Here is a 13,772-nt window from a genome sequence, read left to right on the forward strand (position 1 = left end):
AACCAAACAGACAGACTAATGTAATCACTTAATCAAAAGGAAAGAAATAACAAAGAAGTATAATCAACATCATTAGTTTTGTTTTGTTTTTTAAAGAACAGCATTTTGAAAGACTATCTAATTCAACCTTGCAGTAACCACTTTCTGCGTACAGAGCACGCATCTAATTTCATAATTGGATGTGTGCTACATTTGTGAAATTTTAATCAGTCTAAACATAAAGTGGACTGGATCGCAAGTCTCTTCTATCCTGCCACAATGTAAAGCACTTTAGTACAATCCTGCATAGCTCTCCTTTTATTTCCTCTGACTTGTTTTATACTCATTTTTTTCTAGGGGTACTGCCTACATCTCCGTATATCAGTCAAACTATGTTCTGAAAGAAGGTAGAGTACACACAAACAAAAATTATTTTTCTCTCCATACTTTTTTCTTTCTGAAATTACTTTTCCTTTCTGAAAATGATTCCTCTTACCTTCGGTTGTTTGCAAAGATAGCGACAAAGTTCTCCAATATACTGAAACACAGTCACATTATACTTTCTGCAGTCATTCCAAAATTGACTTGCTGAGAATTTCTTCTTCAACACACAAGTAGCTCCTATGAGAAAAGGCAAAGAACAGGCACTGGGGAAAAATATTCAAGGGCAGAATTGACATAAAACACAAATGATGTTGCCCTGTCTAGAACACTTTCACTCCATTTCAAGGCTTTTCTAATCCATCAGTGGACATTTATTTCAAGCTCATTTGAAACCATTATCTTACAATTCAATAAACTTTAAAAAAAATTTATGTTGTAATTCTATATTTTGACTGCAAATATATTTTTTTCCTTTTTGAAATACAGGGGATGAAAGAAGAGGTCAAAATAAGTAGGGGAGTTGCAAGTATTAGAGCATGACTATAGATAAGGGTCAGCCTTCTTCACAGAGACCAAGAATATTCACTTACTTTTGTTCTTGAATATGTACATTTTATTTATTTTCAAAACCTTAAAGCTGCCTCAATATTTCTTGATGCTGAGAGTTGGTAAGGCAGAATTGGTAAGATAGCACCAGCCAAGTTCATCGATGACTACAGACCCCAAATGTAACAACCTAATTTTCACAACAATGTAAGTCATATGAATATGTTCCAAGGAAAATGCTAATGTCTTGACCCTTGCCTTTGTTTATTTTGGACACTGATCATATTCTAAATATGCTATTCCATAAAATCACTTTTTTATATTTCAGACAGATACTGATAGTAGTGAATGGTCTCTGTTATATATTATTTAGGGGCCAGATAAATAATCTCAGCATATTTATGAATGGAATCCACTCAGTCACAAGCTACCAACAAACTTAACTGGGTGCCTGGGGTACCTTGTTTGCAAAGATAACCTCAACAATTCCTTCTATGCACTTACCTTTACAATGTGAATCCGCCACTTCTCCCTTTCAAGGGGTAGGGTCTGTTTCCTCACCCCTCAAATCTTGAATCTATACTGATTCGTGACTTGCTTTGATCAACAAAATGCAGGTGATCAATGTGATTTCTGAGGTCAAGCCTTAAGAGCTATGTAGTTTCTACATTCACACTCTTGGAAGGCTCCTATCACCATTTAAGGAGGCAGGAGTAGACCATCAAAGGATGAGTGACCACATGAAGAAGGAAGCCCAGTCAACAGCCGGCTCCAACCACATGACCTAATGTCCAAGGCACTGCTCTTTTCACTTCAGGAATAGACTGAGTATGTCACGAAATTGTGTCCTTTTAATAAAAATTATGTTCTAATTATATAATAAGCCCACAATCACTCTGAATTCTACTGATAAAGCTTCAAACTTTAATGAACACAAGTTATGGTTAGTAAGCATTCTGAAAACTCATCAAACAAAAAGTGAAAACTTACCCAACTCAATACATCCACCAATTCCCAGAAGAGCTCCTGAACTATGATACAGAGGAAGAGTTATATAAATGATGTCATTAGCAGTACAACCGAAAGCCCACAAGCCAGCAGAACCCTTTAAAGCCTGCAGCTGACTGATTACAGCTGCTTTTGGTAGACCTGGAAGAAAAGAAAAGAGATGTATGTAATAGAAAGCAAGTTTATGTACTACATGTGCTTTGTAGGGACCATGCAAATGTGAGCTACTGCTCTAATTAATTTCTAGAATCTTGGATGTACCCAAAAGGATCAAAACTAATATTATATAGAGTTTGAGATACCATTAGCTTCCAAGAGCCATATCTACTATAAGAATGACAAAAATGCCCCAAATCTGGAAATGTACACCCAAAATGAGGTTAAATCACAACATAAATCTAAATTTTCCTTAAAGTAGAAATTTTCTAGTGAAAAATTCCAAGTAAGATTCTATCTCAAGAACCAGTAATTTTGTCATGTTTCCTACATCCTGGTATAAGATCATTATAGAATATGATTCCATACTACATGATGCTGAAATAGTTCTATACATTCATGATTCAAACATAAATCATTTGTTTTTTTTCTTTCTAGTCTTCTTCTGTGTCTCAAGGGTTTCTTATAAAAATTTGTAGTTATAATTAACGTATAAAACATTTTGCACACTGTTTTTAATTTTCCATGTTGTTATGGTCTCTTGCAGTATAATGTCAGCATAATAAATTCATCCAGTTAATACATGTTATATTATGAAGTTGCCTTATCTGTGATTGAATATCAGCAATTTCATGTTTCAACATACATCTCCTTGTACACACAACACATAACTTGTTTTCATAATGATAAGTATCCTCTCTTGAATTCATTTGTTAGATTAAATGGTATTTTAGTCCTATTCTGTTTGTCAGTTCAAAGAGTTCTAGTATTTCTGGAACGTCCTCATGCAGAGGGCCCCATCCCAAATCTACCTCACCAGTAAAGTTACTTTGCTTCACAACACGCAATGGTGACAAGGAGTATCATCCATTGTTCCAGAGAGGCAAGCAGAGACCAACATCAGAGAAGCCACGGGAATAAGCAAATGGCAGGATCAAAAGCAAAGACCAGCGGCCATAAAGTGTGGCCTTTCTCTCTACCCCACATACTGATACACTCCCACTTACCATTTGCCAAGGGTGGGTTACTAACATCAGTGGCTCTACAAACTTATTGCTGCACCTGATTGGACTTTATTTCTCAATTCTAGAAATTGAGACCTAAATTTCACAATGTGTTTCCCAAATTGAAGTACTTCCTTGTCATTTTCAGCTTGCCTGAGAGTCCTACAGCAAAATACACTCCCACAGTGATATCAGCTGCAAGGCTGTGTGAGTCATTTCTTCTTTTCTCTCCCCTCTGATACACAACTAATGGGACATGTATAACTACCTCCCCTCCAAAAGTGCCTCTGCGTAACATACAAGGACATCCCAGAGATCCACCCATCTGTGGACGTGAATGTGGGCGAACTGGACCCCAGAGGAGGTGGCAGAGTGAGGGAAGTGGTGCTGGAGTCATGACTTTTCTGGCAGAAGAGGTCAAGGGTGACGGCAGTGAGTGGGTGAGTGAGTGGTGAATCTGCCTGGCCCCATAGGCTGCAGCTGGAAGGACCAAGTTGTTCTCTCTGAGAGACCGCAGTGACTGAGGGGAGGGAAAGGGAAGTGAAATAGGCAGACAAAGAGAGGTGAAGGAAAGTGACTCCTACTATCTACCCCAGGACTCAAGAGGACCACCCATAGACCTCTAGGACCCCCCTTCTCCCCTTGCACTTGATGATTCCCCTCCCAGGGCAGAGGCACGCCCAAAGCCCCAAGGGCTAAGTACACACCTACCCCCTCCCACCTCAACCACCACTCTGCCTTTTTTTGTGTTCCCAGCTCCAGTAGAGAAACCAAGAATTGGTGCTATAGCGCCACCTTCTGGAAAACAAAAGGAAGGCTCCTAACTACCAATGTGTTCAACTGTTAGTATCAAAGTAAACAAAACCTTGCCTAGGGGCACCTGGCTGGCTTAGTTGGTGGAGCATGTGACTCAGTCTACAGGTTGTGACCGAGAGCCCCAGGTTGGGTGTAGAGATTACTTAAAAATAAAATCTTAAAAAACAAACAAACACAAAAAAACCATGATGTCTGGTTGGTTCAGTTGGTTAAGCATCTGCCTTGGGCTCTAGTCATGATCCCAGGGTCTGAGATCTAGTCCCGCATCGGGCTCCTTCCTTGGTGGGGAGCCTGCTTCTCCCTCTGCCTGCTGTTCCCCCTGCTTGTGCTCTCTCTCTCTCTCTGACAAATAAATAAATAAAATCTTAAAAACAAAAACAAAAAACACTGCCTAAATAAGAAAGGTATTTGCTGCCTCAAATATGGTGGCAGAGGCACTTTTCATCAAACATCATGAAAAATCATGGTAATAGAGTATAACAGAAAGTGACAATTTTCCATGAACCAAACCCAAAGGTATGGGATACTGCAATCTAACTGATATAGAATTTAAAATAGTTATTATGAAGATATTCAATGAGCTACAAGAAAACTCAGCAAGACAATATGATGATCTCAGAGATACTATTCATGAACAGGAGTACTTTAACCAAAGAAACTGAAATTGTGAAAAAGAACCAAGCAAATTCTGGAACTGAAGAACTCAAGAAATGAGATGAAAAATGCTTTAGGAATGCAGTGGAAATAGACCTAGATCATATAGAAGAGAGAATGAGTAAGATGGAAGATAGAAGTATAGAAATGATTCAGGTGTAAGAGGAGAAAAAACTAAGATTTTTAAAAAGTGAAGAAAACCTATGAGAACCATCTGATTCCATTAGAAAAGCCAACACAAGAATAATGGGTAGCCCAGAAGGAGATGAGGGGAGAAGGGGGCAGAGGGAATATTTAAAGAAATAATAGCTGAGAACTTCCCATACCTCGGGAAGGAATTGGGTATACAAGTCCATGAAGCTAACAGAACACCTTACTATTTCAATGCACAAAGATCTTTTCCAAGACACATTATATTAAAACTGACAAAAGTCAATGATAATGAAAGAATTTTAAAGTCAGCCAAGGAGAAAAAGACAGTAGCCAGCAATGGTACCCCCATTATGCTATCAGCAAATTTCTAGCAGAAACTCTATAGGCCAGGAGAGAATGGAATGACATATTCAAAATATTCGAAGATAAAAACTGCCAGCCATGAATAATCCACCTGGCAAAGTTATCCTTCAGATATGAAGCAGAAATAAAGGCTTTCCCAAGCAAACCAAAGTTGAGGGAGTTCACCACCACGAGATCTGACTTACATAAAATGTTGACAAGAGCTCTGCTGAAATAAAAAGGCAAAAGTACACAGAATTCTGATTAAGTTGATAAACAGAATTAGAATACTGTAACTCTTTTTAGAATAGTATAATAAACTCTTAACTATAACATAAAGGATAAAGGAAAATTGCATTAAAAATAACTATATCTACTACAACTTGGTAATGAAATCACAGCATATAAAGAGATAATTCGTGACATCAAAAATATAAGAGTTTGAGTAAAAAGATGGAACCTTTATAGGTGAATGAAGATAAATTGCTTTCAGCAGAAAAAAAGAATTATTTTATCTATGAGATGTTTTATGTAAACGCTTGGTAACCACAAAGCAAAAATCTAGAGCAGAGACGTTATACGTAACAGAGGGCAAGACTGAGCAAATCAGCATGGAAAACCACCAACTTACAAAGGTAGACATAAACATAAATGGAAGGAAAAAGAAACAACAGAGACACAAAATAACCAGAAGGCAAAAGATAAATGACACTAGTAAATCCGTGTATATCAATAATCACCCTAAATGTAAGTGGTTTGTACTCACCAGTCAAAAAGCACAGAGTGGCTGCATGGATTTAAAAAAAAAAAGAAAAAGACCCAACTATATGCTGCTTACAGGAGAATCATTTCAGCTCTGAAGACACACATAGGTTCATAATGAAAGGATAGAAGTTGATATTCCAAGCAAATGGAAACGAGAAGAAGGCAGGCAGAGCTATATTTATTTCACAAAACAGACTTCAGGCCAAATGGGTAATAAGAGAAAGGTCATTATAAAATGGTAAGGGGTCAATACATCAAGAAAATACAATGATCGTAAATATATAATGCTCTTAACACCTGAGCACCAAAATGTATTAAGCAATTAATAACAGATCTTAAGGAAGAAATACATGACAGTACAAGAATTATAGGGTACCTCACACTTGATCTTAGCCAAAAAGTTGACAAGCGATTGTAGGAAACCTCAGTACCCCACCATCAACAATGGGTAGAGCATTCAGTCAGAAAATCAACAAGGAAACACTGGAATTGAACAACATTTAGAAAAAATGGACCTAATAGACATGTACAGGACATTTCATCCCACAGCAGCAGAATACACATTCTTCTCAAATGCACATGGAAAAATCTCCAGGGTAGATCATGCCATAAGTCACAAAACAGATCTTAGCAAATTTAGGAAGACTGAAATCATACCAACTATCTTCTCTGAACACAACGGTATGAAACTGGAAATCAGCAACAAGAGGAAAGTGAGATCTACAAATTGTGGAAGCTAAATAACACACTTCTAAACAGCAATTTGGTCAAAGAAGAAATCAAAAGGGAAATAAAAAATTATCTCAAAACAAAAGAAACTGAAAACACAACATACCAAATATTGTGGAATAGAGCAATAGCAGTTCTGAGAAGAAAGTTTATAGCTACAAATGCCTACATTAAGAAATTAGAAAGATCTCAAACAAAAAACCTAACTTTACACCTCAAGGAAATAGAAAAGAAGAAAAAAATAAGCTCAAAGTTAGCAGAAGGAAGGAAATAATAAGGACCAGAGCAGAAATAAATGAAATACAGACCAGAAAAACAATAGAAAGGATCAACAAAACTAAAAGTTGGTTCTCTAAAAAGATAAACAAAATTGGCAGACCTTTAGCTAAACTAACTGAAGAGAGAAGACTCAAATAAAATCAGAAATGAAAGAGAAGACATTATAACTGACACTATAAAAATAAAAAGGATCATGAGAGACTAAGGGGAAGAATTATGTGGCAACAAATTACACAACCTAGAAGAAATGGACACGTTGCTAGAAGCACACAATGTACCAAGACTCAGGAAGAAATAGAAAATCTGAACAGACCAGTAATGAGTAAAAAGATGGAATGAAAAAAACCAAAAACCAAAACAAAACAAAAAAGCACCAACTCCCAAAACTGAAATCTCCAGGACCGGATCCTTCACTGGAGAATTCTTCAAACAATTGAAGAATTAACACCAGTCTTCCTCAAGCTCTTCCAAAAAATTGACGAGGAAGAAACACTTCCAAACGCATTCTACAATGTCAGCACTACTTTGATACTAAAACCAGATAAAAATACAAGAAGAAAATATAAACCAATATATCCTTAATGAAAATAGATGCAAGAATTCTCAATGACATATTAGCAAACCAAATTCTAGAACATATTAAAAGCATGATACACCATGACCAAGTGGGATTTATCCCTCGGATGCAAGGATGGTTCAACATATGCAAATCAATAAATGTAATACATCACATCAATAAAAGGAAAGATAAAACTCACGTGATCATTTCAATAGACATAGAAAAGAAGCATCTGACTATACAACATCGTCTTATGATAAAAACCTTTAACAGACTGTGTACTGAAGGAATATACCTCAGCATAATAAAGATCATATATGACAGACCCACAGTTAACATTATATTCAACAGAGAGAAATTGAAAACATTTCTTCTAAGATTAGGAACAAGGCCAGGATGTTCACTCTCACCACTCCTATTCAATACATTACTGGAAGTCCTGGCTAGAGCACTTGGGCAAGACAAAGAAATGAAAGTTATTCAAATAGGAAAGAAAGAAGTAAAATTGTCATTATTTGCTGATGATACGATTCGATATATATAGAAAATCCCAAATAATTAATCAAAAGACTATGGGAATTAACAATAGCATCAAAAACAATAAAATACTTAGGAATAAATTTATTCAAGGAAATTAAAGAATATACAATGAAAACTACAAAACTTTGCTAAAAGAAACTGAAGAAGACACAAACAGAAAGACATCCCATGTTCATGTATTGGAAGAATTAGTATTATTAGAGTGACCATAGCACCCAAAGCTTTCTACAGATTCAATGCGATCACCATCAAAATACCAAAGGCATTCTTCACAGAAATATAAGAAACAATCCAAAAAATTTGTGTGGAACCACAAAAGACCCCAAAGAGCCAAAGTAATCCTGAGGAAAAAAGCACAAAGCCAGAGGTATCAGGCTTCTGAATTTCAAACTATACTACAAAGCCATAGTAATAAAATCAGTATGATACTGGCACAATAAAAATAGACACATCTACTAATAGAACAGAATGGAGAGCCCAGAATTAAACCCTGGCATATATGGTCAACTAATATTTGACGAGGGGGCCAAGAATACTCACTGCAGAAAAGATAATCTCTTCAACCAATGGTGCTGGGAATGTTAGAAAAACATACACAGAACAATGAAACTGGACCTCTATCTCACACCACAAAAAAAATTAACTTGACAGAGATCAAAGACTTAAATATAAGACCTAATCCAATTAAACTCCTAAAAGAAAATGTATGGAAGAAGGTCATTGATATCGGTCTTGGCAATGATTTTTGAACATGATATGAAAAGCATAAATGATAAAAGAAAATTTAACAAATGGGATTACATCAAACTCAAAAGCTTCTGCAAAGCAAAAGAAACGGCCAAATAAAAAGACAACCTATAGAATGGGAGAAAATTTCTGCAAACCATATAACAGATAAGAGGTTAACATTCAAAACCTATAAATAAGTAAGTAACTCAATAACAGAAAAAAAATCCAATTAAAAATGGGGCAGAAGAATTAAATAGACATTTCTCCAAACTGTACATCAAAATGGCCAACAGACCCATGAAAAGATGTTCAACATCACTAACCACCAGGGAAATGCAAACTGAAACCACAGTGAGATAACACCTCACACCTATTAGAATGGCTACCATCAAGAAGACCAGAGACAAAAGGTGCTGGCAAGGATGCAGTAAAAAGAGAATTTTTATACATTGCTGGGGGGAATGTAAATTGGTTTAACCACTGTGGAAAACAATATGGAGGTTCTTCAAAAAATTAAAAATAGATTTACCCTATGATCCAATTTTACATCTGGATATATACCTAAAGGAAATGAAAATGAGATTTCAACAAGACATCTGCACTTCCATGTTTATCACAGCATTATTCACAATAGCCAAGATATGGAAACAACCCAAATGCCCATCAATGGATAAAAAAGATGTGGTACATATACACAGTGGAATATTATTCAGCCATTCAAAAGGAAGCTATCTTCTCATTTGTTTTTGTTTTTTAGATATCCTTCCATTTGTGACAACATGGATGGACTGTGAATGATGCTTGAAATGATGCTTGAGGGACACCTGGGTGGCTCAGTCATTAAGTGTCTGCCTTCAGCTCAGGTCATGATCCCAGGGTCCTGGGATCGAGTCCCGCATCGGATTCCCTCTTGGCGGGAAGCCTGCTTCTCCCTCTCCCACTCCCCCACTTGTGTTCCCTCTCTCGCTGTGTCTCTCTCTGTCAAATAAATAAATAAAAATCTGAAAAAAAAAAAAAAGAAAAAGAAATGATGCTTGATTTTCCAACTGAGATTTGACTCACACTGGTCTTTTTATCTCCCAACATATATCTCACTCAGACAACGAGCTCCATACAAACTAAACTCCAATTTTGCTCTGGTTTCATCCTCTATTCAGCAGTTTTTAGTAACCAACTTATACATCACTCAGTCAACCGGGGCTCCCTCTTACTAATAGTAGGACATCATTCCTTCTCTGATTCAACATATTCACTGATAAAAGCCAAAATTTTTATGGGGTTTTTGGTCACAGCAGCACCCAGAGCTATGAACCACAGGCTTTAGTGCTTCCTAGACACTTTAATCCAGGTGAACCTCAAATCCACCTGTTGCTGAACCTGCTGTGACATTTTCTGATAAGCTTTGTGCTGCATTTCTATTAAACTGGAAGACAACTGATCTCATATGCAAAGTTGGCATTATCTTGCCTTTATCCTAGCTAAAATTTATTAATTTTTTTCAAAAGAAGTCTCTCTGGCTCTTCCTGACAGCTTGGCATCTCACAACATGGAAGTTTCTCATCATCCGCATGCACAGGGAATCTGTCCAAATTTTCTCATCAAAGCCACATATAAAGATTTTGGGTGAGACTAGCTCCATCCTTGGTCTTGATAATTCAATGTCTTTCTCGTCTTCATCCAGAGGATCAAGCATTTATGTGTTTTCTGCTTCCAAGAAGTTCCCACCCATGGTTCTTCAGTCACTTTATTCCCTACTTCCCACACTGTTCCTGATCCCATGGAAACCCAGCTTTAAAATAATTTTTCAAATGGGGTGTGACCAAAGAAAAGGATGCTTTATCTAGTTGTTTTCCATCTGTATGCTTATTTCACTCCTTCAAAGCACGTTAGTAAACTAATTAGCCATGTTTCCCTTCCTAATTTGGTTAGCTTTAAGTGATAATGAACTCATTAATTTATTATAAATCATCCAAAGTACTCAGATTTTGGGGGGGGTGCAGAGGGAGAGGGAGAGAGAGAATCTTAAGCAGGCTTCACGCCAGCATGGAGCCCGACCCAGGGCTTGAGCTCATGACCCTGAGATCGTGATCTGCCTGAGCCGAAATCAAGAGTTGGTTGCTTGACCAACTGAGCCACTCAGGCGCCCCATCCCCTAGATTTTTTTGATAAAAGAGACAACAGATATGAGATTGTCCAAAAATGAAAGGGATCAAAGGTTGATGGAGGTTAAAGTTTGAAAGAAGGAATGAAGAAAAAGGAGAATAAAGTTTGTTAAAAGTACATTTTAGCATCCCCCTTTAAAGAGTTAGAAAGCACATTAACATTTTAAAGCTCTTGTGGAGCCCAGTAGTATGGAAACTTTGGTATTTTTGTTAATGGTGTTTCTCAAACTTCTGTGGTCATAAAGCCTCTTTTCTACACACACACACACACACACACACACACACACACACACACACACACACGTATTTAGGTAGACTCCACACCCAATGCGGGGCTTTAACTCACAACACTGAGATCAAGATGTGGTATCAAGAGTCGGATGCTCCACCGACTAAGCGACCCAGGCATCCCACCCCTTTTTAATTTTTATTTCATCTCTTTAAAGATGAGAAGGGACATGTCATAGAAACACTCTTTGAGAAATGCTCCAAAGTCTTCTGCTCTTCTAACCTTCTATGAATCCCTGGCATTGGAACTCCTCACAGGTCCAGGAGGAGGTCCAGGCATAAAGGTGGGAGGGAGGCTGTGCCCAGTGAGTTGGGGATTAGAAGGGCGAAGGAGGGAGAGATGATGTAAGAGAAATCCAATCCAGAGGCAGGAATAAATAATTTGGGGAATTCTGAGATAGTTTTGGAAAAATGAAAAATTCCATAAGGTTAAGAAAAAGGAGAGACGAAGGAAAGAGAGATATTGAGATGATGACAGTACCTGGCTTCCAGGCAAATCTCAGCGGGCAGTGACCTGATTTTCCTCCTCCCTCTCCTTCTAGGAATAGTGGAACCCATGGCTGCTCTGTCCAGGCTTAAACAGCATTCCTAGAGATTCTTGAGGCTACTTAGCCAAGCCCAGTGAGTAATAACAGAATTAGAAGTTGGCAGATAGACACATACACAGACCCTCAAGGCAACAAGAATGGATTTATAGATGAAATCAACAAGATTCTAGAAAAGCAGATGGATGGCTGTGGTAACTGACACAGTGGACCCAAGAAGCTGACACCTGAAGAAAGCTGACGAGCCTTGAAGAAAGATGATTTGCCCCCACAGAATCCCCAAAAGGCTTAGAAATTTGATGAGCAGGTGCCCTACAGAATGGAAGATAAATATGGAACTATAAACAAAGAGCTTTATGGAAGTTCTATTTAAGAAACAATGAGGTCAAGGTCATAGAAAAGGGAATCTATATAACGCTCACCCCTTGTTCATCAAGATATCACATAACCTTCTAGGTCAAAGAGACAGGAATGTCATCAAAACTGATCTCACCCTTTTTTTACTCAGAGACACTGCATTTTTTCAGATGTGGGAATATAACATTTTGGTGACCTTGGGCAAACAGGGCTTGGCAGTAGTAAGAATAGCTAGGAAATGTTCAATATCAGCCCAAGGGCTTCATTACAGCCAGCCAAAAGGGCTCACAAGCAGACTCTCTATCCATCGCTCACTTTTTCAAAGCCTCGCTTTCTACATCACGTCCTAACATGCACCAACACCTTCTTCATTATCAACATCAGAAGGCTTTGCTGTATGACAATCAAGTGACTTTTCTAACATTAAATGGCATACTAATAGAAATGATCATATTTATTACCATTACAATCAATTCAGCTCAAGGTTTTCAGTTGCAAAACACCCAGTTCGTATTAGAGAGAGACGCTTTTCATAAAAAATGTCAATTAAATCTTTAATGAGGCTGCATGCATCATGGTTTGCTACACTGTTTGATAGTGTTATCTTCATAAATCATGATGTCTACTGTATGACCAATTCTGTACATGGCTCTTCTCTCATCTCCATAAGAGGACCCCAGGTTGCTTAGGATTTAAGCTAAAAGAAGATGACATTTGTATCATGTTCCTTTTTTTTTTTTGGATGGCCTGTACTTTTTTTCCTTTTTTTTAATTATCATGCTCACTTTCCCTGTGTAAGATCATTCACAAACTAATTTTGGAAGAATGTCAATAAATGCTTTTGGTATTTGTTCTAAAATTCAGAAAATAAAACAAATTATAGCCAGATGGCTTCCGCCATACTGGTAGAAGTTATGAGATTTATTCTCTGGAGATGATGAGCCTCCAGAAACACGAGGAAGAAGAAATGTTGAGCAAACAAGGGGAATGAGAGAAAGTTTGCTTATTCCTCTAGCTCCCTTCTACATTTTACTCATTTTACCCTTCGAGGTGCTTATCTGAGGAATCTGAATCATCTACCAGTCAAAACTGAAAGATGCTGACAGTCATGAATCCCTCAACAAAATGTCCTGCATGATGAGATCAATCAGTCCACAAATTCCACTCAGGCACACACAGCTTCGAGCTAGGATCTGTTTTGGGGGTTTCTGTGTATGTTTCGGTATCTGCACTTTAAATATGAACTGACAGCCAAAGGTCACCAGCTATTTAAGGAAATCCTCTAGGATAAAGGATAGAGACCAAAATAAACCAAAAGATAAGAGGGTGCTGGCAAAAAGAGAGACAAGGTGGAGAGGAGAAATTTTCAAAAAATTATCACTACTACTCTGAGAGATACAAGATAATAAATAATCAATAATACAAAAATAGCTTGCTATAAAAAAAAGGCATCTTCAGAGAACAGAGGTTTAGAAAATAAATCTCTCAAAAAGTGGATGAAAAATAAGAGAAGGAAAATGGGATAGAAAAGATTGGAAAATTAATAACTCAGTCCAGGAGGGCCAATCTTTAAAAAGTTTGAGTTTTGGGATGCCTGGGTGGCTCACTTGGTTAAGCAGCTGCCTTCAGCTCAGGTCATGATCCCAGTGTCCCGGGATCAAGTCCCGCATCGGGCTCCCCGCTCAGCAGGGAGCCTGCTTCTCCCTTTTCCTCTGCCTGCCACTCCTCCTGCTTGTGCTCTCTCTCTCTCTCTGACAAATTAAATAAATAAATAAAT

At 37.6% G+C, this 13,772-nt stretch overlaps 1 protein-coding gene across 1 annotated transcript in view; it reads right to left on the minus strand.

The window, feature by feature from the left end:
• SLC27A6 (solute carrier family 27 member 6) overlaps window positions 1-13,772 on the minus strand; it is a 69,457-nt gene that overhangs the window by 40,416 nt on the left and 15,269 nt on the right. The window contains exons 3-4 of the mRNA XM_036082061.2: window positions 1,900-2,058; window positions 476-600 (exon numbers count right to left, since the gene is read on the minus strand). Of these exons, the coding sequence (XP_035937954.1) occupies window positions 476-600; window positions 1,900-2,058 (284 nt within the window). The remainder of the gene's footprint in view (window positions 1-475; window positions 601-1,899; window positions 2,059-13,772) is intronic.

This window comes from Halichoerus grypus, chromosome 2 (assembly GCF_964656455.1).
Source record: "Halichoerus grypus chromosome 2, mHalGry1.hap1.1, whole genome shotgun sequence".
NCBI lineage: Eukaryota > Metazoa > Chordata > Mammalia > Carnivora > Phocidae > Halichoerus > Halichoerus grypus.